At 43.0% G+C, this 17,674-nt stretch overlaps 1 protein-coding gene across 1 annotated transcript; it reads right to left on the reverse strand.

Moving 5' to 3' along the window:
- Positions 1-13,473: 13,473 nt before the first annotated feature.
- On the reverse strand, positions 13,474-14,954 carry LOC308100068 (large ribosomal subunit protein bL21m-like; the record flags this gene model as incomplete). The annotated part of the gene is made up of 2 exons (XM_080448968.1): positions 13,474-14,010; positions 14,679-14,954. The coding sequence occupies 2 exons, from the start codon at positions 14,952-14,954 to the stop codon at positions 13,474-13,476; spliced, it is 813 nt and encodes a 270-aa protein (XP_080305094.1).
- Between the last annotated feature and the right edge of the window lie 2,720 nt (positions 14,955-17,674).

Genomic DNA, 17,674 nt, shown 5'->3' on the forward strand with positions numbered 1-17,674 from the left:
TATATATTTTTTAAAGCATTAAAGCAAACATTTGTAACCCAAATCTTTGCTTCTGGGGGATCCCTGGAACATCATATTTTGAGATGGGGGTCTGTGGCCAAATACATATCATTCTGGGGGTCCTTGACATGAAAAAGTGTGAGAACCACTGAAAAAGTATATGTGTATATGTGTATACTATAGTATTCTAACTCAGGGGTCTTCAACAAGGGGCCCGGGACCCCTATGAGGTCCTCAGAGTTACTACAGGGGGGCCAACAAATCTTTTTGTGATATATATGTTACAGGGAGATTGCAGAACCAGGGAGATTGAAGAAGGAGCGCTTGTTTTCAGGCAATTCTGTAAAACCAACGCTAGAGGGCAATGCAAGCCAGACTAGAGGGTTTGTGTGTGTGTGTGTGTGTGTGTGTGTGTGTGTGTGTGTGTGTGTGTGTGTGTGCGTGTGCGTGCGCGTTTGTACCACACACACACACACACACACACACACACACACACACACAGTGATCCATGAAAATAACTATTCTATCCCTATCGGTTCACGACTCGGACGGTGCTTATTCGACTAGCAGAGCATCGGCCGGTCAGCGCGCGCACTCGTGCCTGAAGGCGCTAGGGCGCGCATCCTCGGCCTCATGCTCTGCTATAAAATAGCAGAGTGCCGCGCTATGAGCTTGTAGATCTGCTATTTTTTAATAGGCAAAGAAATCTAAAAAATGACAGATGCGTTTCCGGTCCTTTCAGAACCTCTGCTATAGCGCCATTAGGAGGCCGCTTTTTGCAAAACACTTTTTTTGACAGTACTCCTACAGATTTTGTCCAAACATCACACACATCGGTACACTGTATCTCTATAGTCATTAAATGAAACGGGTCTTTCAGATTTTTCATGTTCAATCCTGATTGGCTAAAAATGGCTTCCAAAGTAACAATTCTCCAGTGCTCTTACCATGGGTACTGACTTTAGTTTATACCCTCGGTTTTACATCCAACCTTCATCTACAACCCATGTCTCATCAAAGTCCTTCTTCTGTCCCTTCATTCCAGACCAGTGTGTGGAGTCCAGCCTGCAGGTGAAGATCAGTTCTCCAGAACCAACCAGCACCGTTTCTGTTAAACAGGAACCTGAAGATGCCGTTAAAGTTAAAGAAGAACACCTAGACACCAGTATGTTAGTTTCTCTTTCTTTCTTTCTTTCTTTCTTTCTTTCTTTCTTTCTTTCTTTCTGTCTTAATACATTTTTCTTTCTTAATCTGTTGTATTATAGGGAATATGAACAATTCAGTATTATCATGTTCGAATGTGGTGTAAAGTAACTAAGTACAATTACTCAAGTGCTGTCCAATTTTCTATACTTTTACTTCTACTCCACTACATCTCAGAGGCAAATATTATACTTTTACTCCACTACAATCATTTGAAAACTTTAGTTACAAGTTACTTTGTATATTTTGATTATTATCACAAAACATACATTAACCACTTCAGCCCAGAATAAATTTTTATTGGTGAAAAACACACAAATATCAAATTCTGTCTTACGTTTAGGCATAACTTTCTTAAATAATCAAAACACAATTTCGCTGATCAGTGTCATCCATTTCATCATCAAACTCCACCTCAACCTCTTCCCTCTCATCATCATCATCATCATCATCTCTGATGACACCAGCAGCCAACAGGTCAATGAGAGATTGGGGCAGAATTGTCCCACAGGCTCCAAAATCCCTCCTTCTGTCTTCTGCCACCCCTGACCATCATCATAGGGTTTAGGCCTCCAAAAGATTGGCTCAGCTGCTGGCTTGTAACAGGTCACTCTATAGTTCACCCGCTGGATGTGGGGGATGAGTGTGTCCTGGCATAGGGGCAAGCGAGCAAAATCCACTCTTGATTCCATCGAGGCGCAGTAGAGGCTGAGGCGTGGACCCCAGGACTTTAAGTTCTTTCTGGGCAATGAGGGAAAAAAGCGACAGCTCTGCCAGTTGATGCTCAAGGTCTGGGGGAGTAAGGAGGCAGCCAAAATGTGAAACAGCTGCTCTCATCCTGGAAGGAACAGCTCATAAAACTTGTGGCATTAGATTGAGAAGTGAGTTGATTGATCAATACCTAAATAACTTCAGTGAGTTCATCTGTTAGCAGATTTGCCAAGAATGATTGTTGATGTTGATGACAACATCAACCTGCTCATCTACCTTGACACTGGCACAGGCAGGCACCATCAGCTGGTAAATGTCACGGAGCTAGCAACCTCTCTTGGGCAGCCATACTGTAGCACCCTGCTTAGGTACTATGTATTCAGTGGTCAGGGCTGGACTAGTTCCAGGGCAAGGTGGCACCACTCAAAAATCTCCAGAAAACCCCCAGATTTCAAAAGGCTTTCAGGCTGGTATATGATCATCCTAACAATCTTTAATGATGATGATGATGAGAGGGAAGAGGTTGAGGTGGAGTTTGATGATGAGATGGATGACACTGATCAGTGAGATTGTGTTATTTAAGAAAGTTATATTATGCCTAAACGTAAGCCAGAATTTGATATTTGTGTGATTTTCACCAATAAAGAATGGTTGTACCATGTCAGTGACCTTTCCATTAGATTCCTGGTGTAAAACATTATTAAACATTATTCTATCCCTTCATTCCAGACCAGTGTGTGGAGTCCAGCCTGCAGGTGAAGATCAGTTCTCCAGAACCAACCAGCACCGTTTCTGTTAAACAGGAACCTGAAGATGATGTTAAAGTTGAACACCTGGACCTCAGTAAGTGTTATTTGTGTTCGGTTGTAAATCATTGTAAATGAACTGTGTGGTCTTGCTTGATTGATTCTTATGTCTGTCTGAGTATTTACAAATACTTGGGGGGGGGGGGCTTAAACTCGAAACCAAAGGTGATGTTTATTGGGTGGAAATTAATCAATTCTAAGATCAGGGTGTCCACGGAACAGGGCTCAAGACTAACGGCATCCCGACCAGCGGTGTCATGGTGATTCTTTTTGACTGGCAGGAAGGTATTTTAATGATGTCACACACATGCGCACGGCACGTGCACACCGCGCGCATTTTATTTTACCTTAATTTAGGAAACATGTTTGCATAGGAAATGTTTTTAGCTTAGTTTTTGTCTTTTTAAACTGATACAAATTCAGGGAATGCCATGAATTATAGGAGCTGAAACTAAAAGTTTGCTTTGAACGAGTATCTTTCTCTTCTTCGACCGTGGCTGAGGCATTGCTGCGTGCAGATACGGCAGCAGCCCTACTGAAGCCAACATGCTGTGTTGTTACTGTGTAGCCTATAGATGTGTGTGTATATATATATATACATATATATACATGGTGTGTAGCCTATAGATGCGAGGTGTGAGGAAACAATAGGTAAAAATACATTTCCACACTCACTTGTAAACCTGTTATGCAAAATAGCCATTTGGGTACTTGGCTCGTGAATCTACGGGAGGGGCACGTTCTAGCGTGTACTGTACCTTCCGTACCTTGCGTGTTAAAAAATTACTGGCCACACGCCGTCCTACTCCGTGTGGCCTCCACGAAACCACTGATCCTGACGTTCCGAGTTAGAGTGCTTGATTGTTGCCCGAGCCAGACCAGGGATGACAGGTTTGGGCCGAAAATGTATGCTAATTGATCTGGCCGGCCTCTGGCTGTGTCTAACCGTAGCCTAAACTTACATGTTTAAGTTATGAAGCTATGCTAGCCTACATGCTACTCTAGAGCATGGCTGTTTGCAGGCACCGAAATGTCAGTTTTTTGACCGAAGTCATCTGTATGAGTCGGTGTAATGTCAGTCTGTATTGAACAGTCTCTATAGCCATCATTACTTATTCTATTCCTTCATTCCAGACCAGTGTGTGGAGTCCAGCCTGCAGGTGAAGATCAGTTCTCCAGAACCAACCAGCACCGTTTCTGTTAAACAGGAACCTGAAGATGAGGTTAAAGAACACCTTGATCTCGGTAAGTGTCTTTCTTTCTTTCTTTCTTTCTTTCTGTCTTTCTTTCTTTCTTTCTTGCTTGTAATAATAAGTGTCAGTTTATGAATGCATGCACAGAGGTAATCATTAACTGAATTGACCGACATGAGCCAGATTAGAGAGGTGCTAAATATCGATACATGTTCTGTTAATTGACCCTATGAACAATGCCAATCTAAGCGATCTGTTATATAGTTTAATTTATATTAATGTATTAGTGAATACATTTTTCCCATTGACTTGGAACACGGCAACCCTAAAGTTTGACCCGGTACTCCTCCACAGTTCTGGTGGCACACACACACACACACACACACACACACACACACACACACACACACACACACACACACACACACACACACACACACACACACACACACACACACACACACAAGCCATGTGTCAAATCGACCGGCTTCACCGGTAATCGTGTGCTTGGACATTTGACTGATCATTCATCTTTAGAATCGTGTCGTCTCGTCTCTGTTAATTGACAGAGCGCAGTCACGTGACCATAGTAACCCGACACTGGTACCGCACGTTTTACAGCCCAATGTATACTTTGTCGTGCGACGGAGCCGTGTGTGCGTCGAAAGTGGCAGATCTACAAGCTCCTAACGTGTCGTGTTGTGAGCTTGTAGATCTGCCACTTTCGACATGCGGCCCGCTGTACGGCGAAGTATAAATGGAGCTGGGGAGCGGAGCTGTTCTCACGTTATTTCATTTCCTACCGCGAATATATCAGCAATCGGCGATTTCTTTTGGGCTTACGGTGACTGATGTGTGGTGGAGGGGGGGGGGGGGTTGATGGGGGGGGGGGTGATGTGAGCCACCCCATGATAAATCTGGGCCTTGCAGTTGTTGTTGTTGCTGCTGCTCCACTGGGCCTCATTCACCAAGCTGTTGGCAAGTAAAGTGACTAAATGGAGGAGGCACGGTGGCGCAGTCGGTAGCGCTGTCGCCTCACAGCTAGAAGGTCCTGGGTTCGATTCCCACCGGGGGACGCTGTGGGCGCTGGGGGCGTGTCTTCTCCTCCGCGTCATCAGCGCCCATACCCTAGGTGGGGTTGGCGAAAGGGCCTACTCTGTGTGGAGTTTGCATGTTCTCCCCGTGTCTCCTAGGGTAGTTAATACCCTCACAAAAACATGTAGTAATCCTGGTCACTATACTGCCTCCCCCATGACAGCCGGGGCGCCTGATGGAGGGGAAGGGAACTGGTTGGAATAACGTGTTCCTTCCACGCGCTACGTCCAACCAGGGAAACTCCCCCCTGTCAGGTGACAAGAAGGTCAGTTGGCTCTCATGCCTGAAGGAAGCATGAGCTCGGCCCTGGCCTCCCTACTGTGGGGGACTGGTGTAGGGCTGGTGTAGCGCCCAGGATCACTTAGGAAATTGGCACGGGGTGAAAAAAATGGGTTACAAAAATCGCGGGATAAAAAAAAAAAAAAAAAAAAAAAAGTGACTAAATGGATGTGTATTTTCTCTACGCTACGGACCGAGGGATCTAATAATTAGGCTCTAAATGTGTCCACTGAAAAGAAATAGGAATGGGTTGAATTTTCATCATGTCTATAATATGCATCCAAGCAATAGATCGTTTGACATATTTTCTCTTTATGTGTTGACAAATATTGGCCACATACATACTTTATTTTAGGTTTGGCTTTTGTAATTGATTTAACATGAAGACTAAGGCGTTCTAATGACATACGTTTAAATCTACCTCTGAGCTGAACGTGGGAAAGAACGGCTGTCAAAAAGAATGAATCAGACTCTTAACGTGGGAATTTGCGTAAATGCTACAAAAGTACAATATGTGGGCATAAACAAGCTTAGTGAATGAGACCCACTGTGTTAACCCATTAAGACTGGCATCTGGTATATAATACCGGTAACTGAATATCTGCTATTTATGAATAGCCAAAGAAATGTGAAAATGACACAGGTGCGTTCCCGGTCTTAACACATTGCCTGCCTAGGACGTTTTAAAAAGTAATTTAGAAAAAAAAGAAAAAAAAAAATATATATATATATATATATATATATATTTTTTTTTTTTTTTTTTTCATTTCTGTTTTCACACAGAACCAGGATATAACGTGATCCCAAGATGTACTGCTCCATTGACTTGCTGTTTAAAGTATTTGTATCTCGGCTCCTGTGTTTTACTATGTATTTTTGGCAAGACATGCGTCTGAGTGCCGCGCTATGAGCTTGTAGATCTGCAATTAAAAAAAGAAATCGTAAAGATTTGTGCAAATCTTTGAGTATATACATTTCCTAAACCGAACATTTTTAACTCAAATCTTTGCTTCTGGGAGATTCTATAAATATCTTCAAAATACTAAAAGTTTTTTTTAAAACTTATGTTGCTATAATATCAGTGGTTCTCAAACTTCTTTCATGTCGAGGACCCCCAAAAATATCTGTATTTGGCCGTGGACCCCCATCTCAAAATATGTTTTTCCAGGGACCCCCCAGAAGCAAAGATTTGAGTTGAAAATGTTCACTTTAAAAATATATACATTCAATGATTTGCACACATTTTCGCAATTTTCCAAAAATATCAGATCTACAAGCTCATAGCGATATGAGCTTGTAGATCTGCTATTTTTGAATAGCCAAAGACATCTGAAAATGACACAGACGCGTTCCTGGTCTTAAAGGGTTAACTGGTAGAATAAACGGTCTCTAGTACTATTTGAATAGAAAAGTAATGAGACATATGAGAGATACTTTGAATCAAGCGTGCAAGCTGTGTTCCGTTGCATATCGATAACATTCTGTTTCTTTCATGTTTCACATGAACGGTGTATTTTATCTCCTCTCATTGTCCATCCCAGGTGTCTTCAAGAAGGAGACCCGCTGTGGGCAGTGTGGAGAAAGCTTCTCCACAAGCAATGCACTCAAACTACATCAGATAAGTCACTCTACTGGAGAGAGCAATGCACTCAGACTACATCAGATAAGTCACTCTACAGGAGAGAGCAATGCACTCAGACTACAGCAGATAAGTCACTCTACAGGAGAGAGGCCCCACCATGGCTCTGACCAACGTGGGGAAGGGGGCGTCGCAAACGGCGATCCGATAAGTCACCGGAGCGCTCCTACAGGAGAGAAACGGCACTACTGTGAGCGGTGCAGGCTGTGCTTTAAGACCAGCAGCGATCTGGAAAGGCACAGGCATGTAGGGGAGAAACCCTACCACTGTCACCGGTGTTGGAAAAGCTTCAGACGACTCAGCTCACTACAGACACACCGGAAGAGTCATACGAGGGGGAAACCCCACAAATGTGACCAGTGTGGGAAAAGCTTTAGACAACCCTGTGAGCTACAAGAACACCAGATGAATCACATAGAGAAGAAACCCTTCAAATGTGACCAGTGTGAGAAGGGTTACTCCACGCGCGCTTATCTAAAAGTCCATCAGAGAACTCACACAGAGAAGGATGCTCACACCAGGGAGAAGTCTCACCTCTGTGACCAGTGTGGGAAAAGTGTCGGCTCAATCAGTCAACTGAAAGTTCATCTAAAAACTCACGCGGAGGGCAGACCCTACCGATGTACCTGTTGTGGGATGGGTTTCACCCAACGAGGTGATCTGACTCGTCACCGGGTCACTCACACAGGAGAGAGACCCTACCAGTGTGACCAGTGTGGGAGACGCTTCGTTTCGAAAGGCAGTTTAAAAGCACACCAGAAAAGTCACACAAGGTGAACATTTCAGTTGTGAGCTGTGACTTTATAGATCAGGGGTGATGCAACCCTGATGATGTAGAGGGCACTATATTTCCACACTCACTCCAGAGGGACACATTGCATATACTGCCTCCCGTATTTTTTACTTTTTTCGCCATTCTATGTCACACAAAAAGGAGCAAAAATTGTCGATCTACAAGCTCAAAACATGTCGCACTGCGATGCGTTTTGAGCTTGTAGATCTGCTATTTTTTTATATTTCAGATTTAATTTTGCTATTTTTTTATTGGAATCCTGAAAAGTAACATTTTAATTTAATTTCAAATACATTTAGTTATACTTATGTTAATTTTATGAACTTAAATACAAATACATTGGACATAAAAAAGACAATAGAATGTTAATACTAGTCATTAAGCTACTAATATAGACTGAAGTAATTAAAGCGGGTCATGGAATTGTAACAGCTGAGATCAATAATAGATCAGTATTCTGATATTAACCTGCGGGCCGCATTAAGTGAAGGTGGGGGCCGCATGTGGGCCCCGGGCCACCAGTTGCCCATGTATGTTATAGATTATATGACAGTACATGGATTTGAGCATAAATATCCATTTACAATTATATCTTGGTATGTAGGGAGTGGTCAATGTTAATGATTGTGAATTCTGATTTAGTCTGTTCATGATCTTTGTCCATAATATGAGGCGCAGCTTGCGAAGCTAGTTCAGGCCAGGCAACTCAAGGGATTGTGCCAACCGATCAGGTGACTAGTCACATGCACTCTTCTCCTGGTCGGGTGGTCATATATACTGCTCTGCCTACCTGCTCATTCTGGCTTCTCCCTCTGGCTGCGCAGACGTGCTGCTGCGTTTCTCCTCTGCTGACATCTCCTGCTGTATCTGCTGCCTTCGCTTGCCTGCGTATGCTGCTTTCCATGAATATTCTTAATCCCACCGCCTCCCCGGCATCCACCTGTAGGCTCTGTTTCTAGATCCCTATGGGGTCTTTATTCATTCCCTGTAAATGCTATTTGGCATGTAACATGTATTAAATTTATACAAATGTTTACAGGGAGTGAATAGATTCAGAGCCCTGACGCCAAACTATGCTTCATACAGTATACTTCTTATATCTATGCTCAAGTATGCTCAATAAATATATATTCTAATCCAATCCAAGAGTTGTCTGACTGAACTAATGTTTTTTGTGCCTAGAAAGACGACCACGACTATCAGCCAATGATGGCACAGCATAAGTCACTTAAACATGTTCAAAACGTTTGATCAGCGAGCGTGTCTTGGCCACTTTAACCACATAAAAGCTATGTACTGACTTGACTTGACCCTCCCAGGGCTTCCTATGTTTTAATGTTCTTCATCACATATCTAAAAGATCTGATAAGAAAGTTCACAACGCACGCATGGCGTGATGTTGTCCTTTGTATGAAATGTGCTGTAACATAAACTAGTTAGGGAATTTTAGCAAGATGTTTGGACCATTTGTGAAAAAATTTACTACCAATAGCTTTCTTCACCAAAGTGTTCTTATAGGTGTCTAGAATCACCTCTCAATTAATTTAAACCCAAATCCTTGTGGAAAATCCTGGAGAGCCAATCAAAGTTAAGGAGCCCAGAGGGCTTGGGTGAAAAATATGAAAAAAGAATACAAGTCTAAAATGAACTTGTGAGATGTCTAACTAGGGGTTTTCAGGGGTGCTGAATCCATTCCAACCATTATTTTTGTGTTAAAATGTCTCCCTGGGCATCTAATATTGGTGTATTGGTTATTGTTAAGCTGTAATGTACAGCAAAGTGTATAATAAATGGTAGGGGATTGGGGTGTTGTTGAATTCATTCTATTCTGAAAAAGAAAATAAGAAAATATTGCTAAACACTTGATAAGAGTGTACACCTACTGTGCACATGCTCAGTGGGATACACTGTCTGCATGTGGGAGCTAAGGAGCCCCGAGGGCTTGGGTGAAAACAATGAAAAGTCTAAAATTAACTTATGAGGTGTCTAATTAGGGGTTTTCAGGGGTGCTGAATCTATTCCAACCATTAGTTTTGAGTAAAAAAAACAACTCATTTTCCATAAGAACATATTAGAATCAGAATCAGAATCAAACTTTATTGTCACATCACATTACAAGTAAGTGCACAGTGTCCGCAGGTTTAGTTCTCATGATTCAACAGCCTAATTACTGCTGGATAAAAACTGTTCCAGAGTCTCGTGGTGCTGCTAACGATGCTCCTCCATCCTCCATTATTACATATTGCAAGAAAAATGTAAAGTAAGAAATGTGCAGTATTGATAAAACCTGGTGTTAGTCTTACTCAGCCAACTCCTCATCTTCCTCACTCCTTTTCTCGTCTGCCTGGTTGATGTTCTTGCATTCTCCATTACACTTGCCACAAGCATATATACACTTGACCCCCTGCTTTTTACAGCAGCACCTGTGTGTACTACAGTTTCCCTCACAGTTGCAGCTGATGAATTTCAGTAGATAGTCTAGGGCAATGGGGTCTGTGGTAGGGACTGGTGCATAGCCTTCTCCTCCCAGTTTCCACCCATAGTCGAGGACATCCAGTGATGGACTTTGTAGCAGTAGCCAGTCTCTGGTTTGGAGATATACCCGTAGAGAATGTTGTGCTGCAGCTGCTGTATGCATGATCACGTCAGACGTACAAAGCATGCATGCTGTGACATCCAGATTTGTCCAGACATCCAAAACATTATTCCGAGAGAAAAGTTCCTTGACAACAAGAGTAACAAGGCCCAGCTCATCCTGTTACTTGCTGAGACATTCAGTAGTAATGGAATCCGTGTACAGCAATGCTCCGATGATGCAGACACTTCTATCGTCCAGGCAGACCTGGATGAAGCAAGAGAGTCCGCTGTTGAGGTGAGAGCTGAGGATACAGACATCCTGGTTATGCTCATTCATCATAAAGCAGACCACTCCGTCTTCATCACAGCAGCAAGAAAATTATCTTACGATGTTGCAAAGATCCAAGAGGCCCTCCCAGAGAAATACAGGAAGTATCTGCTTCTTCTTACACAGCTTCTCGGGCTGTGATACTGTGTCTGCAATTTTTGGTTTTGGCAAACCAACTATACTACGTAAACTCTGCAAGACGGACCAAGCCGAGACAGCCATGGACTTTTTCTTATTTCAGTTTTAGGGTTTTTTTTATTTTATTTTATTATAATTTTCCCAGGGTCCGCAGAGAGGTGTCCCGCGGTCCGGTCATGGACCGTGGTCTGCCTGTTGAGGACCCCTGCCCTAGTTAGACACCTCACAAGTTCATTTTAGACTTTTATTTGTTTTCATATGTTTCACCCAAGCCCTCATGGGCTCCTTAACTTTGATTGGCTCTCCAGGATTTTCCACGAGGATTTGGGTTAAATTAATTGAGAGGTGATTTTAGACACCTATAAGAACACATTGGTGAAGAAAGCTATTGGTAGTAATTTTTTTCACAGATGGTCCAAACATCTTGCTAAAATTCCCTAACTAAACATATAGTTTTGACTTGGCTTGGCTCAGTATTAATGTGGTTGAATGCAAAAACATCAAATAAAATTACAATTCTGTCCTGTAGCTGCTGACTCTAACATACATATGCAATACACCTAAATTAACATTTTCTCTTGTTGTTCATCTCATGTTAATGCTGTGCTTTATTCTTGTATTCTGTTATATGTGAACGTAAGAGGGATTTTGATTCTACATTGAAATAGTGAAATAAACCTGTAACTTTTTAAACATTAAATTAAGCTTTCATAAAATGAAATAATTTGATGCAGTATCTTTGTTCAACATCTGTAATGAGAAAAAATTTAAAGGTTGAGGTTGACAAAACAAGGTTGAGGTTGACAAAACATTTCACTAAATGGAATTTTATTCAAAAGACCATTACTAAAACTAAATCAAAATTTGTTGTCAAAATCAACACTGATACAGGGCTTTGACAGGGCATCATCATTGTATTACAAATCAAAGGAAAATTAAAGGGATATTTCACTTTCAAACATGTTTGGGGTAATTTTAACGTCTACTCAGGCTTTTGTGTTTCACCCCAGATAGTCTTTATGTTGCTTGATTCAGTATTTAGATATTTGATATAGCCATAGCCCGGAGGTAAGAAGGAGCTGTTCCTTTCACTGCCCTATAGGCTAGCACCAGGGTCTTACACTGGATGCGAGCCGCTACGGGGAGCCAGTGTAGAGAACGGAGAAGGATAGTTGGATGGATGGATGGATGGATTAATGATATATAGTTGGAAGTATACATATATATACTTGGATAGTTTGCTGGGATGGATTGTAGGATGAAGGGTGGGTAGTTTTCTGGTTGTAATAGAATGTGTAGTTTACCTGGTGTTGAAGGGTGGGTGGTTTTCTGGTTGTAATAGAATGTGGAGTTTACCTGGTGTTGAAGGGTGGGTGGTTTTCTGGTTGTAATAGAATGTGTAGTTTACTTGGTGTTGAAGGGTGGGTAGTTTTCTGGTTGTAATAGAATGTGTAGTTTACTTGGTGTTGAAGGGTGGGTGGTTTTCTGGTTGTGATAGATCGTGTAGTTTACTTGGTGTTGAAGGGTGGGTAGTTTTCTGGGTGGAGCAAGGTGGACGGTGTGTAATGCTTGCAATTGGCAGGAATTCTCACCCGTATTTAATGGCCTCTAACACCAGCTGGTCCTCTGGAACAACTTTATGTTTTTACTCAGTCATGTGAGACAGTTTACTGGAATTTATAGATAGCCATGATAATAATAATAATATAATAATAATAATAATAATAATAATAATAATAATAATATTCACATTAGGAGGATAACCTCACGTTTTTCCATGCACATTTGAATGAAGTTATTTTTTTCACTTCATAATCACTATGTAGGCTACTCATGCATTTTGTATGTGCAATAATACAATAAAATACAAAGCTGTGACATAGATTTCAGCGAAGACAACGGCCAGCTGATGTCAGGAACTTTGTACAACCTCAGTTGAGTTCTAAGTGAAATATTGTCCACTCTACTTATCTTGGAAAACGGCCTTTCTCTTCTCCACAAAGGCAGTCATGCCTTCCTTACGATCCTCCGTGGCAAAGGTAGCACGAAATGACCGCTTCTCCAACCGATTCCCCTCGGCCAAAGGCAGTTTGTTAAGCATTTTAATATTCCAGCATCACACAGCATGATACCTAGTGGTGTAAAGTAACTAAGCATATTTACTCAAGAACTGTACTTAAGTACAATTTTGAGGTACTTTTACTTTACTGGAGTATTTACAATTGTCTATACTTTTACTTCTACTCCACTACATCTCAGAGGCAAATTTTATACTTTTACTCCACTACATTTATTTGAAAACTTTAGTTTCTAGTTACTTTGCAGATATAAATTATTACATTATAAAACATACGTTAACCACTTTAGCTCTATTTTATACCTAAGCTATTTGAATTTGAAAATAGCCGATCTACAAGCTCACAGCGTGTCGCGATCTGCTGTTTTCAAACATTTTAGTACTTTTACTTTTGGTACTTTGAGTACATTTTGATACCAATACTTTTGTACTTTTACTCAAGTACATTTTTAATTCCGGACTTTTACTTGTAACGGAGTAGGCCTACTTCTACATTACATACTTTTACTTAAGTAAAACATTTGAGTACTTTTTCTGCACTGACTCTACTTTGATGACTTATTGACGTGTATTTTTAATTATGTGCAGATAAATTCAGATTAGAAATGAAAGTAAAACATTTGAACATTAATATTCATGTGAGAGCTGCATACACCTCTATGCTGTTGATCCTCAGAACCGTCTGAGGCTGGACCGTCCATCTCCGTCTCTCGTGTCTCTTGCGTTTCTTGAAGCGTTGCACGACTTTGGGCCACGACTCTGTCTTCTCCACCACGGTGGCCTCGACCCTGACCAGATCACGCCCCAGCAGAGGTCTACCGATCAGCGTGAAGTCTTCTCCTCCGACCACCAGAACCTTCTCTAAACAGATCCTGTCCCCACACCGGGCCTCCAGATGGTTCTCTATGAGGATCAGGTCTTCAGCGGTCACCTTCCACTGGCGGCCGGAGAACTGGACCACGGCAAACGGTCTGCCATAGCTCTGTCCGGACAGGAGACCGTTGACCTTCTGGACCACCGCTGCGTGTCGCTGGCGTTGCTCTTCTGGGTCGACGTGCTGCAGCTCCGGCCACGGAGGTCTGGAGAGAGACGTCTGTGGAACAACACTGGATGCTAGGCTAACACTGGATGCTAGGCTAACACTGGATGGTAGGCTAACACCGTGAGAACTCTGCCACCGGGGGAGGAGGAGGGTTGTAAACACCACACCATCATAAAGGTTATTAATGTTTAATCCTCTAAACATATGAACGCAGCTCCTCAAAGTCGCCGCCATCTTGGTGTCACATCTATTACTGAAATTGGCAGCAGTTTTCTCCCCACATGTAATGGCAATGTGATGTAATGGTTGGGAGTCGCCGATGGAACTCAATTAACCAGGGAGTTCTGTTGCCTTTTCTTTCGTTGGCTGTCATTACGGTGATGTCAGTCATATCCATAATATGGAGCGGGCTATGTCAGTTATGCCCAAACATGGGCCTATGATGTCAGTCCTGGACGTTTCGCTTAGCAACATATATGGAGTTTCAGGAGGGGTTCTCTGATGTCAGAGCTGTATGTTAGTTATCTCCATGTATAGAAGTCTAGAAGAGATTCTATGATGTCAGACTTGGGTATGTTGATTTTCTCCATCTATGGGGATCTCCATATATGGGAAGGTTGGGGTCGAATTGGTCACTAAAGGTCGGGACTGAATAGGTCATTCATCCCCATATATTGAATTCTGGGCATCCTGCCATGGTCCACCTTGCGGTGCTATCCATCTATGGCTAATGCTGTCAAGTATGCCCTGAATGTTCTTAACAGCTGCCCCCCCCGCACGAGTGAGACGCTGAGTACCACCAGCTCCAGGAATGGTACCAACATGATCTCTGGTTGGCCGAACTGAGCCTTCTCTCCGGCATAAATGATGTCACACATCATGGCTGACTCACAGCCACCACCCAGAGCAGATCCATGGACGGCAGCGATCACAGGCTTCTTGACAGTTGACACTTTGTTCCAATGAGTGAGGAAGTTACTTGGCTTAGAAGTTACGTCCAGAGGAATCTGGACCCTCGGAGACCTCGCGGTCAACCGGAGACCCGCCTGTATCCAAACCCTAGACCCGGGCATTCTGAAAGATACCCTCTCCACCATGACCAGCCACGGCCACGACCCAAGAGGGTTACATTTCAGCCACTTTCGACCAACTTTTCTCAGGTTCTTACAACCTTACCACACCCGGGAACCACCCCAGGTTCGGGGTTGGACGGTTCTACGGACCCCAGAGCCCCTAAACACCACCATCATGTCCAAGACTTTCCATAATATGCTCCCTCCCCATCTGCGCCCTACAGCGGGCACCCCTCCCTCCCCTAGCGGGTGTATTCCACCAACATCCCAATCACAGGGACCCAGGACCCCCGGCCTTCTCCCTCAGCTGCACACAGTACCCCTGCCACCCCCGTTGAATTTGAAACCAGTGGAAACACTAACTCTGGCAGCGTCAGTTACTAACCCCAATTCCCCACTTACCGACATCCTTCTATCCCAGCCGTTTCACAACCCTCAGAGGAGCACTGACCCAAACCCCCTCCACTCCACCCCTAACCCACCCACCCAGGGTGCCCTGGGACGCCGCACGATTCACCACCATCATAACGACAAGAGCTCCTGGTCCTTAGACCCCACTCGGCCGGTTATTATAATGGGAGATTCAAATAATAAGTGGCTGCCCCATATCCGGGCTCAAAGGGTCCAGGTAGACGCTTATCCAGTGGTGGTGCATGCCACGGCAATCCTGTCAAAGTTGCCCCGCCCGTATCCGCTGGTTACCAAGGTAATCCTGTCCTTTGGGCTCAATAACAGGACCAGAGGGACCGCTCAGACCCTCAACCACAGCTTTAGAGCGATGCGCGCGCACACACACACACACACACACACACACACAACTTTTACTCCACTACAATTATTTGAAATCTTTAGTTACTAATTACTTTGTAGATTTGTATTATTATTAATGCAAAACACACATCAACCACTTCAGCCCTATTTAAACTTTGGCTATTTTAAAATAGCAGACCTACAAGCTCACAACGCGTCACATCGAGACGCGTTGTGAGCTTATAGATCTGCTATTTTCAAATGTATTTTTCAAATGCTTGTAGATCTGCTATTTTCAAACATTTCAGTACTTGGTACTTTAAGTCTATTGTGATGCCAATACTTTTATAATCTGAATTTATGTTTCTATTCATGTTCCTACTTTAAAATGACTGGAGGGTTAAATAAAGTTATAGTTTAAAGTTTAAAACATGTATAAATGTATAGTTACAGCTCACCACTTCTTCACAACAACATTAGCAACACGTGTCCGGAAGTGAGTGACAGTGACCACTAGGGGGCAGCTAAATCCCCAATGATGTCAGAGAATCATTTATTTTCTATTGGTTCTGATCACATAGAGTAGTTGTTCTCAAAGTGTGCTCCAGGGACCCTCAGGGTACCCTTACAGATCTGTAACTCTGAGAGTGTACACATGGAACCAAATGGACCCTTACAGGTCTGTAACTCTGAGAGTGTACACATGGAACCAAATGGACCATTACAGGTCTGTAACTCTGAGAGTGTACACATGGAATCAAATGGACCCTTACAGGTCTGTAACTCTGAGAGTGTACACATGGAACCAAATGGACCATTACAGGTCTGTAACTCTGAGAGTGTACACATGGAACCAAATGGACCCTTACAGGTCTGTAACTCTGAGAGTGTACACATGGAACCAAATGGACCCTTACAGGTCTGTAACTCTGAGAGTGTACACATGGAACCAAATGGACCATTACAGGTCTGCAACTCTGAGAGTGTACACATGGAACCAAATGGACCCTTACAGGTCTGTAACTCTGAGAGTGTACACATGGAACCAAATGGACCCTTACAGGTCTGTAACTCTGAGAGTGTACAAATAGAGCCAAATGGACCCTTACAGGTCTGTAACTCTGAGAGTGTACAAATAGAAGATCACAGCGAAACTGTGCACACACACTCCGTGGATGACAGAGCAGAACCTCTGCCCCAAATTTCTCACATGGGCCTGTTATAGCGTCACCAGGAGGCCGATTTGTGCTCAGATGTTTTGACAGTTATCCTACAGATTTTGTCCAAATATCACGCAAATTGGTACCCAGTATCTTTAAGTCAAAACAGCTCTTTCAGATTTTTCATATTCCATCCTGATTGTCTTAAAGGTTTCATGACGTTCAGTTTTACCACACATTAAAAGTCTTTGTCATGGTCCTTCAAACGTGTATAAAAAGTTTTAACAAAAAAATCCACTCCATTGATCCATGACAGGTGTTTTTCTCTCACATTTCTAAAGCCTTTTCAACTGCAATGAAAAAAGAAATCTTTGCCTGCGGGTGTCGCTGTTGAGGGATTTTGCCTGTCAATCATCCCCTCTGCTCCGCCCCCCCCCCCCCCCCCCCCAAAGGAAAGGATAGGGGAGGGGAGGGGCGAGGAGGAGAGTGGGTGGGATTAATGGCCTGTGACTTCACTGCCGAAGGGCCAAGCTCAGATTACTTTTCAGCCTAATTATTGAGAAAACCCCAGACCACAGAAAATCCACTGAATGTTCAAAGTTCCGATTTTTGGGGTGTAATTGAGGTCATAAAACCCCCCCAAAAAACATAAAAAAGAAAAAAAAATGAAAATGAATCTCATAGGACCTTTAAGATTGGCTTCCAAAGTTTGCAGGAGTGCTCCGTTTCGAACAAAATGCCTCAAATCATGAACACAGCATGCAATGTCCGTGAAATCTTTGCACACACATTCCCACTAGGCAGAGGAAG

This window comes from Gymnoscopelus braueri (assembly GCF_963280865.1).
Source record: "Gymnoscopelus braueri genome assembly, chromosome: 14".
Lineage (NCBI taxonomy): Eukaryota > Metazoa > Chordata > Actinopteri > Myctophiformes > Myctophidae > Gymnoscopelus > Gymnoscopelus braueri.